At 42.6% G+C, this 22,160-nt stretch overlaps 1 protein-coding gene across 1 annotated transcript in view; it reads right to left on the reverse strand.

Moving 5' to 3' along the window:
• Positions 1 to 5,039: 5,039 nt before the first annotated feature.
• The window catches only part of SAMD12 (sterile alpha motif domain containing 12), a 174,912-nt gene continuing 157,791 nt past the window's right edge, over positions 5,040 to 22,160 (reverse strand). Inside the window, exon 5 of the mRNA XM_033067301.1 lies at positions 5,040 to 13,941. Coding sequence (XP_032923192.1) covers positions 13,919 to 13,941 — 23 coding nt within the window. The 3' untranslated portion in view covers positions 5,040 to 13,918. The remainder of the gene's footprint in view (positions 13,942 to 22,160) is intronic.

Genomic DNA, 22,160 nt, shown 5'->3' on the forward strand with positions numbered 1-22,160 from the left:
TACAAGATCATTAAGGAGAAAAATGTGCCTCACTTTCAACTGGATTTTTTTTTAGCTCCACTCTTTTTATATGCCTTTGCCTGCTAGGTTAAGTAGTCTCTGGTACTGTATTCCTCCTCCATGTATAGATACTTATAGATCAATTCATCCCTTATATTCCTTTTGGATAATACAAATGGATTGTGCTCCTTTGGGTCATTGTAAGACATGCTTTCATTAGCCTTACAGCTTTTCACCTAACCTTCCTCAGTGTTACAACATGATTTTTAAGTGTTGACAGCTGAACTGGACTTGTTTTGTCTCATTAATGTCATGTATAGAGCTAATATGTTTCCCCTACCACTCAATATTCCCATTTATACATCCTAGGGTCATATTAGCCCCTCTAACAAGAGCATCACACATGGATCTCTACTCAATTGCTTATCTGTTGTGACCTCTTAAGTAAACAGCCAAGAACAGCTTCCTAAATATTCCCTCTATAACAACTCCCATGGGATCACTCTTGATTTGCAACTCCTCTTTGGAGACTTGTCATTTAACTCCTCATAATCCATTTTTAAAGTGCCATATTGATTTTTACAGTGCTACCATTCAGAACAAACTGAATGGCAGAATGCAACCCCCAGCATGGCTCTGCTCTTCCCCAGGACCTATTTCCATGGAGATCCATGCCCACAGCCCCTGGTTCCCTACAGCAGCTCTGTGCCTTGCCTGGCACTGAGGGAGCATGCAGCCACCCCAGCTCCTGTTTCTCGTGGAGGTCTGCTGCTGCTTCAAACCTATAATTGGAAGCACAGGAAATTGGAGCGAAAGCATCAGCCACAAGCTGTGAAACATCTAGAGAGGGTAAAATGGATTTGCAGCTAATGCGCCAGAGACGGCAGAACTGTTACTGTGTGTTTAGATACCAATGCTTCTTGATGGTTTGCAGGGAATACTTTGAGACAATATCCTACTCTCAGGAGGTCCCAAACTGGCCCCTGGAGAAGCATCAGGCTGAAAATCCCATATAAACGCCCTGCTGCTAGTGCTTAAAACCACACTGTTTTTTAGAGTGGTTTTAATTTAACAGGGAGGAGTGTGTGACTGGTGACCCAAGAGAAATGCTGAAGGCTCAGGGTGGTCCTTGGTCCAACGTGTTTGGATAATACTCCAGACAATCTTGGTTTTCCTGTTGGTTGCCAAGTCCCTCATGGGATTAGCAGAACACTGTCCAAAAGGCTCATATTTTGAGATTGAGAGGCAGCTTGTTATGGGACTAATAACATGGAGAAAGAGGGGAAGCATGGAGAAAGCCTGATTTCCCCTGCCTAATACTGTGCAACTCATGGAAGTGGAGGAGGACAGAAGAGATACTGCCTCAGGGTAAAACAAGCAGCTGCTGTCCCCAGGTGGAATTAGACAGTGGGAGCCCTGAATCCCACAATTTCTCATGTTCCTGACAAAAGTTTTACCTGCCAAGAATTGCCAAAACCAGGTTGAGTCTGGGACCTAAGGGATATGGACAAAACATGTCAGCATAACAGTACCTCCATGCTCTGGATTAAAACTTAAACAGAGGCAGAAATACCCTGCAATGTCCCCAAAGTACTAAAATGTCTTGCTGTAATGACGACAGGCACGGGCTTATCTGGCTTTCCTGCATGTGGGAGCGTTTCTGTTTGTGCAAATCCTTGCAGCTGCACTTTTCATGTGGGGCAACTGTTGCAGCTAAGTAAAATTGTTCAAATGAGTTAATCAGCTTAGTACTATGTTTCCAATATTTTCCAGAACACATTTTGCCTCCCACATAGTCTGCTCAGTCCCATTTCACAGCACGGCGGAGAACCAAAGCATCCCTCAGGCTGAGCATCCAGGGCTCTGCACCAGCCAGGCTCTCCCGCCTTGCCTGGAAAGCACCAGAGCAGAGTGTTCAAGCTGAGACTTATGATGTGCCCTCAAGTGCTCCATTTCTCTGCAGTGAAACTCCCCCGTGAAGGAAAAGCAGCTTTCCTAATCCGCCCAGAGCTGTTGGTGAAGGCTGGAGGTGGCCGCGCTCGCTCCCTCACCCTGCCCTCTGTAATGGATGGCTGAAGCTCTCGGGGCTCCAGCCAGCTGGCTATAAAGTGTTTCCTCTCCTCAGCTCATAATTGGACTCAATATAATTTTTTTTGTTTTAACCCCTAATTCCAAGGCTTTTTTCTAGTTATTCCTAATTTTCTGATGATGCTTAGTAAAGACCAGATGAAAACCTGGATGTAGGAGCTGGGCTGACCCTGGTCCTGCAGGGTGCCACTGGTTTTGTGTCCTCAGGTCTCACTGAGAGCTGTTTTTGTCACTGTACAGGACAGGAACTGGGCTCTGGCTCACCCGGTGGCTTTGGATGGGAAGGTGGGCTCGGTCCCTGCTGCCACCCCAGGCTCTGGCTCTGCATCTGAACTGGCCACGGCAGGGGACGTGTCCCAGTTTCTCAGCTGACAGCCCGAGGTATTGACTTAAATGAGTCTGGAATTAGTCATAGCTCCACAGTTGCAGGTTTTTACCTGGAAGAGGTAGAAAATGAAGATGCAGTTCCATTTGAAATGTAAAGTAATGATAATTAACAGAGGTAACTCTTTGCTTCCCATTCAAGTCTTACCAGCAGGAAAATTGAACCGAGAAAGAGATCTTGGTGGACAACTTGGTCCTGTCGTACCACAGGGTCAGGATTGCTGAGGGATGCTCTTCAAAGCTATTCCCCATCCCTTTTAAGCAGCTGCTTCAGCATCCCTATTCCTGAAAAGGAATTTTTTTTTTGTTTATTCCTAGAAGGTGTCCAGTGTGCATCCTTGCTGCTATTTTAGCCTGTTGTTCCATCACTGACATGGAGATGAGGTTAACCCCCGTGTTTCCCTAAAAAAAAACCTCCAGCCATTTGCTCTCTGTTTCACCTCCTCCCAAGGCCAATGCCTCGGTGCCATTTATTAAAAGGAAAACTCTTCTTTTTGGCAGCATGTTTCTCACATGCAATAATTCAGTGTTTCCCATGTGATGCTAATAACAGTAGAAGGCAAGCAATCACATCAGGTGCAGAAAAGCAAGAAGGCAATGACAAGGCAGTGACACGAATGAGACAAAGGAGTGCATAGGAGAGGAACAGACCTCAGACAGGCCAAGAGTGAGGTGATGTGACACCTCACCTGTGAAAGTGTCACTGCAAACATGGATTGGCACCTGGGGGCAGGAGAGGCTGGCACTGGAGAAGCAGGAGCTGGGGATGGCAACTTCCTGTCCCCCAGATAAGGTTTTGTACCCAGTGCCCAGCCTGTTCAAATCAGTCCCACTTGTCTTCTTGGAAGACTTGCAGCTCCTCTACGGACTTGCAAGCTTTAACAGTGACAGATAAAAGTTCTACAGTGAGGAGAGATGGGACATGAAGAGATGATGTGAGGGAATGTCCTTTCACCAGCAGCATGTCAACAGTGGGACTGGGAACATCATGTGTGTTCCTAGGGTTGCACTTCATCCACTGGACTTCACTATAGACTAAGGAAATGTGCTCACATCAGGCAGCTTTGCTCAAATGAGCACAGATCTACTCTGCTAACACGATCTTAATTCAAGAACACAATTTTTGGACAGGGACATGGCAACCCAAGGGTCCTAAGCTAAAACTTAGCTTAACACAAGGTCATGCAAGTTTCATCAAGGACTGACTGTTACTGGAACGAAGAAGACCAGGAAAAACAAACTGTACAACTGGTTGATGGCTTCTGAGTAACAAATTGTGCATGAAGAAACAGGAACCCCATCCTCAAGATTTGTAATGCTAAACCCAAAGCACAAAGGGAAACACCTTGTCCACACCTTCAGCTAACTATTTTCACTGTCACCAGGGAAAAATATTTCATGATCATGACAGCTGCTGTTTCATTACAAAGTAGATCTGGTTTAGGTGGCATATTGTTTATAAGAAATAATTCTAGTGTGCAGCACACAGAGTTGTAATAATATGGTAGCACTGTAACCCCTAGGGAGACCCTGATGGTGAAAGGGTATGTGGCATAGTGACTTTTTCTTTACTTGTATTATTGTTCTAATTTCTCTCAGCCCAAGAAGTAACATGCATAGATCTGTTCAAAAATAGAGCTTTCCCTGCTAACATATTCTCCTTGCTGACAAGGTTTATGGAGTAAAAAGCTTTCTAAAGATGTAAACAGATTTTAGTAAATTGCAGTTCCATCATGAGATATGAAAAAACCTCACATGATTTATGATTTTTTTAGATGACAAGTTATCATGACTTTGTCAGTTATAGCTTACACTGTGTAATTTTGTTCTACTATTTTGTATTAATACAGTGTTTGGTGTTTGACCAAAACATGTCATCAGTCTCTACCTTCCAAATGTGAGAATATTCAAAATTATGGCTGAAAGAAAAAAACCCCACATATATGGAAGAGCATTATATCATGCCGGAATTTCATCATTTCAGCATTTTTGTGAAAATTATGTAATCCATTGACTTTTAAAATTGCTCCCATGTCATAAATACTGAGAATAGATGGGATGGATGGGATGGAAGTGAAATGCCTCACAGCACAAACAGTCCAGTACCTGCTTCTTTCGCAGTTTGGTCCCCTTGGAGGATCCTTCCCTGCTGACAAGGGCATCCCTAAGCCTTGAGAAATAAGGGCAGTGAAAGGAGAATTCTTCCTCACTGCTCGCTGTTGCAGTACACTAAAGCAAAATCAGAAGAGCTGGTGTGGATTCACACCCAAACCCTGCCCAGCAGAGCAGAGCCCTTTGCTCAGGGAGCAGCTGGGATGTGCTGCATTTATGCAACCCCTGCACCTGTAGAGCAAATCACTGCACAGACCCAGGGACCACAGCTGGGGAAGGAGACCTGTGGGTGGGCAAAAGGCTCTGCTCACCTTCAGGTGCTGGAAACTACCTGAATGAGAATGCTCAGACTGTCAGGTGAGAGTTGCTGCTAGAAAAAAACCCCTCTGTTTTTCTTCCCTCTTCCTGTTCATGACCTGGATCAAGCTTGACCTTATTTAAATCAAACAAAATACTTTTACTGTATCATAAAAATTCCATGTTTTAATACATTGCCATGCACAAATGAAGTCAAACAATGCAGAGTACAAAATTGTCAAATATACAAAATGATAAAGCAGATACCCAAAGCTTCCAGAGATCATGCCCGAAGATACCAAAAACTTGATATTGGTTTTAATTTTATTGTTTAAAAGAACTCCTCCCTCCCTCCTGGGCTTTATTTTCTGTTGATTTTTGAAAACAGAAGGAAGTAAAGACTGAATATAAAAACTGTAAGGTGGAATTAAGTGATGGCCACTTTGTATACTAAAAATTAGTTTGCATGATAATTTCTGTTTTGGGAAAAAAGCACTGCTGTGCAGCTGAACACCTTGGATGCCTGGGGAAACGCAGTATACATCAAACAAAAAGGCACACTTTTGTCTCATGCCACCTCATTTGGCTCCATCATTAAAAAGTTCAGCCATAGATGTATTGGGAATAACAGCGTGTCACTTCATAAGCGTTAGAGTGCTGGCATTTTCCTAGATTATCAACCAAGTTAACATTAAAAGGAGATCATTGGCTTAGAGTATTTCCTTAGTGAATATAAACCAGAACTGAGTCCAAAGGCAGCAGGACCATACACAACTTGCTGGCTTCAGGTGACTCTTTTGACCATGGCCAAGGGCATGCAGTCAGCCTTTTTGCATCCAGCTGTCCTGCATCAGGTGAGCAGATCTCTCAGGACCTTGATCCCAGCCTCCCTCTCACTCCCTGCAGCTCAGGTCCATCATCAGGACAGCCTGGGATCTGATTCTGTCCACGGGCTCCTTTTTGGGAAGCAACCTTTGGAGAAAACTCAGGTGCAACTGCAATTCCAGCTGTCAGCTGCCTGTCTTCCTCAGGATCATGTTCAAACAACCTTAAATTCAACTCCCCAAAACAGAGGACCCCAAATTTAGAGCCCCCTTTGCTGGTTTATGGTGTGCAGAGCCAGGCAGGCATTCCTCCCATTTTACCCAGACAGTGAAAAAGAAACAATAATTTCGAGGCAGGTCCAGGTAGCTGCAGTCCCTACAGGAAACTGAAAGCAAAGCCCAGCATATCCCAAAGTACTGCCCTTCCACTTTCGGATTCTGCAATATCTGTGAGAAATTTAAAAATACACATCTTAGCCTTGCCAAACATCCCTGCAGCAAAGCAAAGGATTCTTCTCCTCAGAGGACACAGCCTCTTTGGGAAAATGCTGGTCATTCCCATTGCCAGGGTATTTTTCCAGTCCTGCCAGGAAATGTCTATGGCCATGGCTGCAGGAGCCACTCAGCACAGACAGAACACTGTGCTCTGCCTGTGGCTTAGCCTGACATGGCTCCCTTCCTCCCCTTGGTCAGTGGTGTTGGACTCAGGGCAGAAGGATGAGATGTGACTCTCATGCTGAGATGCTTTGCATAGGCTGGAAGCTCCTGTCCCTCTGTGCTTTTTCTACTGTCACTTAATCTCTTTTCCACCTTTCTCAGAAGTGCAAAGAAGGAGCCTCTTACATACAAGGGAAGCAGACAAAGTGCTAAAAGAACTCCAAACATTTATCTATCTGGTCTTGAGACCAAAGCCTGGCTCTGTAAGGGAAATTACTGCCTAGATGTAAAGCTGCCCTCTCAACATTGAAAAAAACCCAACCAACTGAGCAAGTCCCCTAAGCATCTGATGGAACAATTTGAGGTTATTCTTCCTTCCCTGCACAGCTTCTTATTGCTTACATGCAGTTTTGCTGCAATACCAATCTCCCTGCTTTAAAAAAACCCCTGTGTTTTGCTATTTAATTTGGTGACTTATGATATAAAATAAATTCGAGAGAAATACTTTATAGAAGGAATGTGATTAGAGGTGTAACAACTACAGAGATTTTTTTTTTTCTGAGAAACTATTTAGGTATATTTGGAATTAGTATCAGAAAGGAGCTTTTCATTTCCCTCTTAGACTGAGCCTAAGCTGTGATAATGCTGTCAGTCCTACTCTTATGGAGGAAGCAAATGTTACAGTCATGTGCCAGTTCAGCTTTGCCCCTGCCCAGCTGGCCCCAGCCATGCCTGTCACAGAATGCTCTCCTCCAGAGCTGCAAGGTGTCTAATACCCATCTGCAGTAAGTATTGCTTTTATAGTTTCCCTTGTTTGTGTGAGCTGTTTACTCTTTAGACCATACAACCAGTTTGTGCTTTCCCCACCACCTGATGAAGCACATGGAAGATTACTCCAATGGTTCACACTTGCCTCGTGCACATCAACAGCGGTTTTGTGAAATCTGCATCAGACACTGAGTACGCCTTTGTTTATTTCTGAAGGACAACATTCAAACCAGCCGATGGTAACAGGACCCAATCTGGCAAAAAAACACAGCTGGGAGCAGCTGTCATTTCTCTGGGTAATCCTACTGATGTAATTTCACTTCCAGGGCTTTATTAACCAGCTCCAACGGGGCTCGTCATGAGTGCAGAAGTTTTGCTGTCTTTGAAGCAAGGAACCTGTGTAACCGTGCTCAGCAGCACAGTGATACAATCGCCGTCTCCATCAGCACTGCAGCTTCTCTGCCAGTTCTTGCAGACAGGAAAATCTGTTTCTTGCCAGCAAGATGCTACCTCTTAAGAGGCAAACCCACAGCTGTTACTCCTTGCTTTGACTGCACATGCACATGGCCCCATCATTTGCATGTAGCATTTTGTCCCAGGCTGCTACCAATGAAAGGCTACAGACCTCGGTATGTCCAGTGGTTTTGATGTCCTTCCTTGTCCGGTTCTCTTCCTTTAATGATGTGCAGCAGAACCTTACTACTGTGAGCAGAGCTACGGATGCTCATACCGAATGCACAGCTTTCCACAGAAGCTGTTTAAATTAATACCATTTTGTGGGGAAAAAAGAATATAGATTGCTCTGCCTACCTGTAATATTGGAAACTTCTGGATATTTTGAATTCAGAAGTTTACATCTGATGGTCTAGTCTAATCCTTCCATAATACATGCCTAATCATTTCATCCAGTAATTTCTGCACCAAGCCTGGATTTCAGTTTGAGGTAGAGCTTACTGACTTATAAAAACACTCTGCATACATTTAAAGACTTTATGTGATGGAGAGCACACTACGTAACTGAGTCAGTTGTCTTCATGGGTAATCATCCTCCCTGCTGAGTATTTGCACCTATTTCTAGCCTGAAATCAGTTTCCAACCAGTAGACCACATCATTCCCTTTACTTCTAAATAGAAGAGCTACCTGCCTTCAGACAGCACTTCCCTGCCCAGGTAGAAGATTGTGATTGCAGACAGAGATCAAGTCACCTATTCAAATTGCCTCTGATAAATAAATAGCTTGAGCTTCATTAGTCTGACACTATAATAAGACCTGTTTTCCTGCCCTTGAATGACACTGGGAACTATTGAAAATAATCTTTCCAAGTTGTCAATACCTTTTCTGGAAGATTGACAGTGACCAAACAAACAGGAATGGCATCACTATTGCCAGGTCCTACATCCCAGCTGGCAAGAGCATCTCTGGGGCTGATAGTGAACAGATAATTTATGACACCTTCACAGCCACTGCATTATGGCAGACATACTCCCCATGCTTCTAAGTTGGACTTGCTGCCATCTCTTCTGGATTTTTAATTTTTCTGTCCTCCAGACTATTCTCCACCACTGACCTGCTCAGATCATTATTTATTGTGCTCCTGTTTTTGTCATCTCTGGCTGTTGCCAACAATAATTTTCTCTTTCCCTGGGGGGTATATTGAAAATAGAGCATACCTTGGGAGGTGCTCATCAGAAATAGTCTCACTGAGGATAATTAATATTTACAGCTATTTTTTTGTGATCTACCCTATAATCCATTTTAAATCCATTTAATATGGGTGATATTGATTCTGCATTGTGCTATTTTGTTCTTTATTAGAATCAAATGCTCTATAGGAGGCTAAGTATAGTATGCTAGCAGAGCTTCTTTTCTCAACAATCCTTTGATATCACAAAAATAATACCAAGTTTATTTGTCATGATACGGTTCTACAAAATAATATGGAGAGTTTTATAATTTTTTAATTGTTCTAATGATTATGCTATATCAACTTTTCCATGCTTTTGCTTAAGACTAATAGGAAGCTAATGAGTCTATGTTTTTCTGTGCCAAACCACTCATTCTTTTGCACTGTTGTGGCTCTGGTGTCATTTGGAGCTTCCTTGATGCTTTCTGATTCTGAGGAGTCCTAGGCAAGTTTTTCCTTCACTTTTGGATTCAGCTAAAGGTTCTACAAATTTAAAATTATGTTTGAATACTTACTGCTTAACATTACCTGCAATTACTGATGGAGTAGGAGGAATTACATTTTAATGTGTAATCTGACTCCGTCCTTCCATTGCTTTCAAATACAAAACAAGACTATTTGTCGGGTTTCCAGTGTAGTGTGAGCAATCTCTGTGCTGGGCTGTCTAACATCACACTCAGCTTTGCTATGACAGTATTTATTAGGATATATGCAAAGCCTTCAGTGTAACCAGCCCTAACCTATTTGCCACTGACTTCCTATACATTTTTGGATCCCTTCATTAAGCATCTACTTTTCTTACTTGCTGATTTATCCTCATGAGCCTGCCTAATCACCCATATATTATGTTGGTGGGGTTTTTTGCACTCCAGATTACTTTCCTGAATTTTACTATAGGAGGTTGCAAGTAATGCTGGTAATATTTTCTCCTTGCCCATCAATCTTAATTATACCAAAGGACCTTCTCTTTTTAAATTAAAATCTCATTGATAGCCTATACCCACCAGGGTCAATTGCAGTCCTGCAGCAGAGCTGCTCAAGGAGACTCTGATGGCAGAGATGGTACCTGTTAAAGGGGACCAATGTGTTTTACTTTGTTATATTTTGAATAATGCAGATCTTTTGACTTTGTGGCAGGTGGAGGGAGGTTCATTTTAATGATCACAAAAAACCACCACCTTGATGCTGGCTCCTTGGCTGGCACTAATCAACACATTTCTGGAGCCTGTGATGCAGTGCCAGGGTCTGGCATGGGGTGTTCTGAAAATTCAGAGCAAACCCAGAATTTTGTAATTTTAATGGTTTCATTTCCTCAATGACATTGCAGCTGCAGTTGAGTGACAACACTCACCCTAAGGAAGAGACAGGGAGGGGTGGACTCACTTGTAGAGCATTGCCATGCATCTGGACAAGCAAAACCAAAGAGTTCATGAAGCTTTTTCAAACTCCCCTCCCGGAAGGCTGCCTTTCCCTTAACAGAATAAATGGCAGGTGTTCAGGCACAGAAAGCCACCAGATGAAAAAAATGAGGAACAAAACAGTGCAAAGGATGATCACGGTTGCAGTGTGCTCTCTGGGGTGAGCAATTCCTTCAGGTTTCTAGTGGAGACTTCTCATGGTGCAAAGCATTTGGAATGGCTGAGTTTATGGCAGGGATTCTTAGCAGGGTCTGATGCTGCAGGCTGGACACAGAGAATCCAGGTGAGCGTGGCAGCAGCGGGAGGCTCTGGGCTGGGAGGAAGGCTGCAGGTCTGCACAGGGAGCAGGGTCCTGGTCACAACCTTGCCTTGTCTCAGAGATAATAACTGGTGATCAATGTAACAGCAGCATGGCCTTTATGAATTTATCTATCTCCACAGGCTGATAATGGCTGCTTTATGAAAATGGCATTAGTCTTCCACTCTTTTGCAGCAAACTAATGGCTCTGAGCATATTTAAATTCACTTCCTTTACCGGAATAACTTATTTGCTCCCTTTCATGTTGACTTGGTCTTTGGCACTCTCAACATAAATGATTTATTGACTAGAGATAAAGCATTCTTTCCCCTGAACTGTTCCTGCGACCCAGGCAAAAGCGGATATGTCTGCTATTAATAAGGTGTTCGGCATAAAAAATGCAATAGACTTGATTGTCTGCACTCAACAGCCTTTCCGAGAACACAGTACCTGCCCCCATTCATAAGGACAAAAATCTCTCCCACATGTTTATTTATATTAAAAAGTTTTCAGAAGGATATGCTGGGATCCAGATAGTTGTTCAGGAGATGTAGAACAATTTCATAAATATCCCTGAGGAAGCATGGCCTACTTTGGGAGAATAACAATGATTAAAAAAATCCAAACACAATGAATAGTTAAATACAAGCCAAAAAGTACAGTTATTTCCTTATGGCTCTGGCAGACTGTCACACACGTGAGAAGTGTCCTGGGGCTCGGGGGAGCTATGCCTGCAGTTATGCACATGCATAGGCTGGCTGCAGGATGGAGACCCACACCAGCTTCAAGGGAGGTTTGTCCAATAGGCACCTACAGCAGACTTCTCTCTGAGTCTGCCTACTCAAGGGTCTGGACTTGATTTTCACATTTCTCAGGGCCTATAACACTGCTTTTCTAGGTCACCATAGCTAAAATCCTGGGAAGCTTTTAAAACAAACTGTTTTAACAGGAGAAGTGCACACATCTAAATTCATGCCCATATACTGGAAGATGTTCAAAACTAACATTGATACAAAAAAGGCTTCTAGTGACTCTCTGCCTAACACAACTTCTTCTCATACACCCTTTTAAGATAACACTCTCTGATAAACTCTTCTTTTATCATTTAAATTATTCTGGATTTTTTCACTGGGTAGTAAAATAAGAGAACTCCTACTGTAGAAGTATAGCATTCTCCTTTTAATTTAATGTATCAATCAAAGTATTCTGTTTTTAATTGCTTTACCAACATGAAATTGATGTCAGTTGTCAGAGTGTGTTTTTAAAACCTGTAGCAGAAAGAGCTGTAAAATTTACTGAAGCTTACAGTGGACCTGTGCCATGAACATGGCTGGTTCTATTGGTATCAGATTCCAACCTGTAACCCTATGAAAAGCTCTAAAAAGTGCAAATGTTGCAATTGGCAAAGATCCTTATGTTTTAAGGAGAATTTTTACACCAATTAATTTGAAATTAGGGACCAGGATTTTCAGAAAGAAAATGTAGAAGCTTACTGCTCTGTAATTCTTGGGAGCTCCATTTGAGAATCCAGGGAAAGACCCAAGCCATTAAAAATCACTAGGTAGCTTCTGAAAATCTTTGTCACCAGTTAAAGTAAATTGCTTTTGGACCAAATACTATAGAAGTGTCCACTATGCTGAATCTGAGACGGGTGGAGAGCTGAAACCTAAGCTCATAATCATCTAAAAAAATTAAACCCTGAAGGTAATTATCTATTTGTTGTACAGGCACCCTCAGTGGTTGACCTTCCATTCTCTAGCTGCAAAATACTGCAAAATAATTTTTAAGAATTATAACACAGGAGCTTCCTCCAGAAAGGTGCCTGTGACTTACTCTAGCTGCACATTCTCTCCATCACTGCATCTTCACACAGCATCGTCTCACCCAGAGATTGGAATAAATGCTAACAGCAACTCTAGAGTATCTGTTTATCAGACTGGAGAGTGTGACAGTCTCTAAGTACACAAAAAATCTACCTTTGATTTTAAAGAAAGAAGGGACAAAGAGGTAAGCCCCCTCAGTATGCTGATGACATCAGTTCATTATAAAGAGTGTGCTGAGAAGGTCCTGATGTAAGGGACAGACACTAATTCCACTGAGTCCCCACGGAAGAAACAGTACCACAGCCAGCTGTGATACAACCAGTGATGAGGTCAGCCATTCAGAGACTGAACAAAAAACAAAGTTCAGATTGAATGCAACAGTCTTGAGCCTGCTACAGTATATTGAAAGGCTTATTGGAACCATTTGCTTATTCCCAGTTCCTACCAAAATACTGTTTTGAGTAGAAAGTGGAAGAATTAATGAAGAAATCTGCCCTCTCCAAAGGGAGTGTCTTGCTCCTTAGAAGTATAGTCTTACACTTTACCTTTTTAGAGAGTTTGGTTTGGACTACAATTTCCCAGCCCTGCCCAAAACATAAGTGGTAGCCAGCATAAGGAACCTAAATTCTTCCAGTTTATTCTGGTTTTATTGCAGACCAAACCCAGGGTCACATACATGTCTGGGAAAGGCTCTCTCCCTCGCCTCTCCCTCGCTGAGTTAGAAAACACAGTGGCACACCAGAAACGAGACCCTTTGATATTTGGTGGGTGAGAGGGAGAGCAGACACAGTATCCTACAGCTCATTCAAACTACCCTGTTCTTGGCTACTTCTGTGACAGCTGTTCTCTAAGTCTTGATAAAAGAAGTCACATCTCTGCCATGTGCAAATCTATCTACACAACCTACTGTGAATCAGTGAAGGGATGCTAGTACTGGGCTTCAGTTTGGATGCAGTCTCAGCACAAACACTGAAACATATCCGCAGTATTTTAAAAAAGGACCATTATACATATATGGACTGTGCTAGTTCTGTGAGAAAAGCACATATGAAGTGCTGATATTGTATAACAGAATACCATTAGACTGCAAAACTAACACATACAAGACGTCTACATTCCTATCAGGGTGTAATATTGTGAACATATCCACTGAGATTGGAGAATTGTTGTAAGTTTTTCCTAAAACATCATGCCATCTGCATACATAATAAAAGAATCCAGTAGTTGCCATGCTAAAACAGGACTTCTAGTGAAGGGCATAGACAGTCCCCTAAAGGGAACTCAGAAGTTATGCACAGTGATGAAGACTGGAAGAAATTTTCCAGCTAAAGGTCTGTCAATGACCATTTTCAACAAATTAGATATTTTGGATATTTTGCACCACATATTTACTCCACAGCAAACCAGGTCTCCCCAGAATGTATCAGCTGAGCGGGCTGATTTTACTTCAAGTTTGTCTTCAATCCTCCATGGTCATCTTCTGGCAGCGCCGTTTATTGTTTCGTGAAGGAAAGTTCACTTTCATATCAAGTGGCAGGACAGTAGCTTTAGAGGCTGGAAATGTTTATGGTGAGCTCTCTGCTGGGGCTGTGAGAAACAAAACACAAATCCAAAACCAGACTGTGAGTATAGCACAGAGCAAAGAAATCATCCTGCATTTCAACTGAAAATTTAAGAAAATTAGGTCTGAGCTTAGTAAATGTACTCAGAGAATATATATTGTGACCCTAGTATTTTTTTAATCAACTTTATTCACCAACCAAAAAACTCTTAATCAATTCCTTAGATAAAGTGTAGACCAGCAATCATTTGCATGATTTAACAAATCCTACTTGAATTTTATTGCCTCATGTGAAAGCATTGCTTCTTCTTCCTGAAGTCTGAGTTCCAGAGAGCAGGGCTGTTCTGTTTGGATGGATTTGCATTAACTACTGAAGGCTTGACAGCCAAATGCTGGAACAGCTCTGCCAAATGCCCACGTAGCATTTGATGTTCCTGCACCCTTCCTGCTGGCTGAGATGGTAAGAACCGGCCATTGCTGCATAGACGTGACTACAGCTCACCCATATCCTTCCCCCTTCAGATCCCATAAGATATTGAGGAGGTTGCAGAGTTTCTCTTTCCCCTGCTAAGCAGTACAGCACACTCAGTGCTGGTGGCTGCTATTCTGTGCCTGAAAGCCCTTGCAGAGGTGTACAGCCATCACACCATAAAGGAAAAGAGGTTACTTGTAACTTCTCCCCTTCAGCCAAACTTTTCTTTGTGAAGCACTGCAGAAGGACAAGAAGCAATGGACACAAGAAACAAGAGATATTCCAGTTAGATGCAAGGAAAAAAAATCTTTTGGGTGAGGATGGTTACCTTTTGGAACAAGTTGCCTGACCAGGCTGTGGGACCTCCACCTACACAGATATCTCCAGCTCAACCAGATGAGTTCCCACACAACCTGACATGGCCCTGCTTTGAGCATAGTTACTGGAACCATCTCCTGAAGCCCCTTCCAACCTAAATATTTTTAAGCTTGTACATTTTCTGGTGGGGATTTGTGATCCTTGTTGTACTTTTCTGAACAGGAGATGAGTGCCTGTGCAGAACTGCTCACACTGAAGCACATTCAGTTGTTAATTCAGTGTGCAGCACATAAATGCTTGTAAACCCATCACAAGGCTCAAGCTTCTGGGGCTGAGAAGCTATGCAGAGATAAGTTCACCATAGTATTTAATGGAATCACAGAATCATTTAGGTTGGAAAAGACCTTTATTTCGTTGAGTCCAAGTTTTAACCCAGCACTGCCAAGGCCACCACTAAAATGTTTTGGGATGCAGCTTTGTTTATGACATAACCCTCACCCATAACCTGTTTTATGGACCAGATCTCTGACTAGGGCAGTGCTGGGATGGGACTCATCAGAATGAGCTTTGCACCCTTTCCTGCTGATATCCTGTTCCTTTCATGAATGCATATATCTGTGTGAGTGGGAAGAGCTGGGTTGGGGTTTTGGGGCCGGATTCCTAACTGTGAAGCTAACAGAATACTGATGCTGCCAAGGCAGCATTCACATCAGCTGAAACTCGGGCTGGCAGTGGATTTCTGCTTCTCATTCCTTCAAAATCATTGCTGGTAGGTTCTTCTCTGTGGGGTGTGGGGTGTGGGCTGACTGGCTCTGCCAAGCTGCCACTTTGTCCACATTTGCCTCTTCCAGCCCCATACTCTTGTAGCAATGGACATAAAGTCTGATTGAGTAGAGAAAGAATGGGATGATAGATCAGTAGGTATTGCACAAGACTAAAAAAACCACACAGACCCTGCCATGAACAGTTGATCCCTGAGTGTAAATATGCCCTATGAAATAGAGGAACAGTAAAAAACAGTTTCCTTAATTATTTCCCTCTTTATGTGGACATTTTTACCTGATTATGGTGCTACTCTTGATTTCTGTTTTTATAGCTGCTTTGCTTTTTATCCTCCAGGTTCTCTAGGGCAATGTTCCCAACACCACCTACTGTCATCCACTACATGAGATGGCCACATCAGTAGTGGCCTGAGAAAAATGTACATTTCAGATCCAGCAACTGGTTTCACTCCATGGAAGAACATACAGGAAGGTTTTGAGCCTTGAGCTGGTCTAGACAGATAACTGACTGCATGCCCAAGACACGAAAGACAGCAATGGTGGCATAAGCAATTTTGAAGACAAAGGGCAAATCTATGGGGAGGTTTTAAAACTGGAGAGCAGAAAACAGCTACTTAATCTCAAAAGTGATTTCCGGTGAATTAGAGGATGTCTCCCATCTGTGTAGCATGTCTCACAAAGGTCTGTCTCTTTTTTTGAGCTCATCTGCTGCAAAGAAGGGAAAATTTCAAAAGCTCTCCCAAGCAATGGAAAATACCTTGCCTAGCCACAGAGTTGGAGGACTAAAATAAAATGGGTAAACTGCCTAATTATATCAGGTCAGGCCTCAGGACTGCACTCATGCTGAAATTCCCCAATCATCCCCATTGTCTCAGTCATTAGCTTGTATTTGTACTTAAGTCTGAAATGAGCCAGCTGGCCCTTCAGACAGAAACCCATGCATGAGGAGAGATGGAACTGATCCCAACTGGAGCTCCATCCACACCACAGAGGGAGCACAACCACTTGGAGCCATGCAGAGGTGTCTGGATATAGCTGGAGACATTGAGCAAGCAGACACTAGTTCAGTCAAGCTCTGCATTTAGAGCCAGCAGACTCAGCCTTTAGTGATCATCTAGCCTGTTTCTTCTCTTCTCACTTTGTCTTTTGAGGATAGCGTTTTAGAAGCACCTATTCTTCCTCATTATCTGCATAATTTTTTGTGCCCAGCTGGAGGCTTCTCTAAGGACCCTGGTTTTGTAACAGTACATATCCAGTGTTTACTGAAAGCAAAGATCTTTATAAAAGGTATCACAAATGAGCAGTTGCCTGTGAAAACCCTGCCTGAGACAGTAAGCTCTCAAAACAAAGACAGCCCTTTGCAGGGGGTATATATGCTTACCAACACAACAGTGAACAGATCTAATCTCACATGACATTTTCAAGAAGCTGGTGTAGAAAAACAACTATCATTTCAAAGTCAGAGATGTATTTCAGTTTTTGAGTATCTGTGCTGTGTGATTTTTGTCTGAGAAAGGAACATATTTTACATTTATTTTAAACACATGTTAATTCAACTCGACCTACAGGTATTACCTATTTGCCACATTTCCATAATTGAGAGATTCTGATACAGAAAACAAGCATCTATTATCTTTGCTAGGTTTACTCTCCTGGAACTAATTTTATACTATATTTCCAAAGTCAGCACATTTCAAACACAGGATTATGCCTATTTCCAAACAACCTTCTACTATCTATTCCTTGGAGTCTCTGAAAAACTGCATTCAGCTATATTTAGTAATACTTTTCCTGTGTTAGAAAGGCCATAGGTGTCTGACTTCACGTCTCATGTCACTTGAGACATTATAATATGCTGTACATTATTGCAGACTTACTGCATCTTGCTATTAACTAATCAGAGTTCATGTAACTGTCGAAAGATCATGGTTGGGAGGGACTTTAAAGATCATTTAATTCCAACTCCCCCACCAAGGGCAGGGAACCTGCCACTAGACCAGGTTACTCAGACCCCATCCAGCCTGGCCTTGGACACTGCCAGGGATGAGGCATCCACAGATTCTCAGGGAAACCTGTGCCAGTGCCTCAACACCCTCACAGTACAGAACATCTTCCTAAAATCTTATCTAAACCTGCTCTTTTCAGTTTAAGGCTCCTTGTCCTGTCACACTATTGTGGAAAGTCCCTCTCACTGTAGCCCCCTTTAAGGAAATGGAAGGGCACTATAAGGTCTCCCTGGAGCTTCCTCTTTTCCAGGCTGAACAGCCCCAGCTCAGCCTGTCTTCATGGAAAGATGTTTCAGCCCCATGATCAATTTAGTGATCCTCCCCTGGACTCATTCCAAAGGGTCTATGTCCTTCTTGTACTGAGGACTCCACAGGTGGACATGGTGTGTGTGTCCAGCTCTGGGGAGCCCAACAGATACCATTACCATTGAGGAGTTTTGGACACTGATAAAAGAAAATGCCTGGCAGCACATTCATAGATTTACCTAACCTTTTTCTTTATTGTGCATTGAATTACTATTAACACTGAGGTGTGAGAGAATGTCACAGATGTCTCTGTAAGGCTCATGGAAGTTCATGTAAAAAGAAAGTACCTTCTTGGGGAGCTGCTGATCCAGTCAGTCACTATGATGGAAGGAGAACTGGCAGGGGCTGGGAAGTGCTGCCATGGGGCAGCCTTGGCAGGGACAGGAACCATTTACCCTCTACTTTACAAATGAAGTTCTACCTGTAGTTGGTTTCACTCTATCACAAAGCCATCCCATTCCTGCTCTGGGTGGTACTTTTAACCTGTAGGTAAACACAGCTCTTGCTGCACATCCTCATTACGTAACAGGTCACTGATAACCAGAGTCAACAATGCCAGAGATCCAAGGTTACCTCAAACAATTGCACGTGTGGAGCCAGCTGGAGCCACCAGGAGTGGGTGGCAAAGCAGGGCCCCCTCAGCCCAGTCCATCTCCCCATTGACCCCTCCTCTCATTGGAGCAGCTCCAGCTTGCCCAGGCTGCAAGTCAAGCCTCAGGGCTGCACAGAGACAGTGCCACAGCCCAGCAGCCTGTGCTAAACAGTGACACCTTAATCTAGGGACTGAATGCAGCACCAGCAGCTGAGAGAATACAGACATGTGGATGCTTTTTGATAAAGCTGCCAATTTTATTTTGATTCCCAACCAGTCATGTCTTGGTCTGACTTGCCTGATTTTCCCCTCATTACTAAAAACTCGTAACTGATACAGTCTTGAAGGTAATTTAATGTTGTTTGTCAAATGCAGTTGTCAATATGGTGGAAAAATACCAAGGGGAAAAGGAAGGGAGTATTTTCTTACTTTGATTTTTTAATTTGGTTGCCAAGGAGGAAACCAAGATTTTGGTTTTGGAGTACCTTGACAGAAAAGGTGGGTCTGTGAGCACAACACCTAGAGAATCTAACACAGTAATCCTAATCCCAAGCATTTGATATTTTTCAATGAGTCCGTGTAAAATAACTATAAAAGCCAAAAATACGTAGAATCAAATGTTGTCTTCCCTTCACACCTACTTTTTTAGGGGACAGTTAAGACATATTTGTCATTAACTATAAAATTCAACCATGAAACAAGACATTTTTTGTTTAAACGATCAGAGACACTGATGTGCCATCAAAATACTCCAAGAGCAGAGTCTTTAAAACAAACAGCAGCTAACATATTAATTGCTATTTCTGCAAGGATAAATTCAAGGTTTCTTTTTCTTCTTCTGGACAACTTGCTCCCATAAGCAGGTACTCTTAATCCTCCTGGATAGAGTTTTAATATCTGTTGATACCATCACCATAAATATGCTCCTGAATAAATATTCCCATATGAGATCTAGGGAAGAAAATGACATTACCAGCAATAAACTCCTTGGTGTTATTTATGTATTGCTACACTGCTCACTGAGTGTCCCAGGCCCAGACAAGGGCTTTGAGGGGGCAGCTGGAACACAGCTCGGCACAGCCTGCTCGGGCACGGCACTGGGTGTGGAGGCCACGATCAGCCCCAGTGATGTGGGCATGTGGGATCCTGGCTCACTCCCAGACGTGCTGTCCACATCAATGGCACATCTCATCTCAAGGAAAGCTTCAGGGTACCTTCCAAAGGCAGTTCAGACAGGATGATCAGAGTTTTAAGACAGATGATGAACATTCAACAGGCAAATCCCACCCTCTGTGTTCTGCCTCAAGTGATAACTCCCTTCTTGCCTGTGATGCTGGGCACGCCAGCCTGCATCAGGCAATTCTGAGATGAAACATTTCTGGGAGGATGGATGTCGTGGCAGATGCTCTCAGCAGGTAACCTTCTGAAAAGACAATTAGTCAGAGGTTATTACAGCTGCTCTGTGGAACACAGTTGGTTCACACAGAATGGGTTGAAAATGTAGTTGTCCAAAATGTGTTTTGCTAAGCTATTCAAAGCCATCAAATAGTCAGATTAGCCAGGAGTCTCTTCATGAGTCACACATAACCCCAGCTTCCTTACCAAAGCAAATCTCTCAGCAACTTTACTAGGTTAAACAAAATGAAGACACCTACTGATTCTGTGTATAGATGATTTATGCAGGAATTTTGGCTCTTTGCCCTTTCCTTCAAAAATTAAGAGTTCTTGGTGGATAACTCTTTAAAGCGCTTGAGCTCACATTCTAGCCTTGTTTTGAAAAATATCTTAAAAGACTTTTACATCTTCTGAACTTGATTTTACAGTGTAATCTGAAAACCTCAGGACAAAAATCTGTCCCAAGAAATTATGTCCTTTCTATGCCTGTGCCAAACCAGCTTGTGAATATTTCCCAAGCTTAGAAGCTGGGTTCAAAAACCAGGAAAAATCCTAGGAGAGATTACTTTTTCTTTCAAAGCGGTCTGTTCATCTCAGCTCAAGATGCTTCATACCTCCCACTCAGAAGCGTGCAGCAGTATTTGGGATTTATTCTGTGCATTATCGGTTCTGCGCATTATATCATCCTATTACTTGCTATAGGATTCTAAATGAAATATGCATTAAATTAAGAAACACAATCAGATGAAACAATACCTACCTATCACTGTGAACAGTGCACTGGCTGTCCTGACGCATTCTGCTCAAGAAACTCAAATTGTAGCAAGCAAAGATTTAAAGGAATGTGATGCTAAGGAGTCTGATAGTTTCATCTGGTGCTGTCTGAAACTGAAAATGCCTGTAAGATTGCTGACTTTACGCTTTATCATGCATCTCTCTCACTGCCTGGTTGTAATTAGTTCTTGGTCTCCCAAGCTCTTCTGGAGTGCTCTGCAGGAAGTGAAAAAGGCTGTCACAGATGAATGGCATTGCCCACGCTGCGGCTCTGTACAGCCATTTGCACTGCATTGTGAACCTTTGCATATCTATTGCTTTCACCTCCAGAGACTGGGTTTTGAAATGAAGCTCCAGGAACTGCACAAACTGAGTGAACTCAAAGAAGACACAGCTTTTAGTGGTATCTTCAGCATGCATGTAAGGTGCTTAACCACACAGTCCCCAGTGGTTTGGTGGCTGCTCTGATCACCACCTGGAACCTGTATTTGCATTTATTCTGCAGATTCTGCAGTGCACTTTCAAGCCTACCCCACTCAGAAGTGTGCAGCAGAATTTGGGAATTATTCTGTGCATTATATCATCCTATTACTTGCTTTAGGATTCTCAAAGAAATATGCATTAAGTTAAGAAACACAATTTGATGAAACCAAAGATTTCACTGGGCCAATGGAAGTATTATAGCAAAAGGGTTTGGAAAGTCTCTAGAGATAAATTCCCTCACTGGTTATGCAGAGCTTATGCAGGACTAATAGGTGGAACAAACTATCCACCTTTAGGGAGATATTCACTGTAAGATTTCCTGAAATGAATATTTCCATTCTGTGATTAACCAAGCGAAAAGGGAAATTATACCAACTAAAAACCACCTGAAAGACAGCACACATGCAAACACACATTTACCACACAAGAAAACAAAAATGCATCATGAAACCTACAAAACCAGTTCTCACTCCTTAATTAGCTGAATAAGCAAGTTTGTTTAGCTTTTTGCAGGAATTAATCAATATATACCCTTTACCTGTATTATCACATCATGTTATCACTGTTTTCTCCAAGACCCTTGCACTGCTCTGAGCACCAAACAGACAGAACGCAAAGAGCATTTTGGTACTTTTTGGTACTTGCCTCATTCTTGCAGTTCAGCATGTGCCCCACCACCTCATTTAATGCACTATGTCCAGCCTCCATCTGGAAAATAATTATTGCTATTCTCATGGACAGAATCTCTGAACATGTTACCAAAAAAGCTCTAATTTCAAAATATGTCAGACACGGCCATATTTTACAGTTCCTAGTTAAGTACAAAGAGCTGCACTGGTGCTGTCTGTCCAGCTCTTCTCTCCAGCAACAAGTGCTTCAGGCTGTCAGAGCCATGTGGGGCTCCTGAGGAAAAGCAGTTTGAGGAAGCTTCTGGAATACATACTCCAGAATGCCAATTCTTGTAATCTGGCCCAAAGCCTGATTTTATCTCAAAATTGTACTTCACTGATTGTCATCTGAAAGTGAAATTGCTGGACCACCAATGTTAACAATCCATCATGGACCTCCACAACCACTGGGGTGTACAGGAAAAAAGCAGCCACTATTTTAGCCTCAT

The sequence above is a fragment of the Catharus ustulatus genome, chromosome 1 (genome assembly GCF_009819885.2).
Source record: "Catharus ustulatus isolate bCatUst1 chromosome 1, bCatUst1.pri.v2, whole genome shotgun sequence".
In the NCBI taxonomy this organism is placed as follows: domain Eukaryota; kingdom Metazoa; phylum Chordata; class Aves; order Passeriformes; family Turdidae; genus Catharus; species Catharus ustulatus.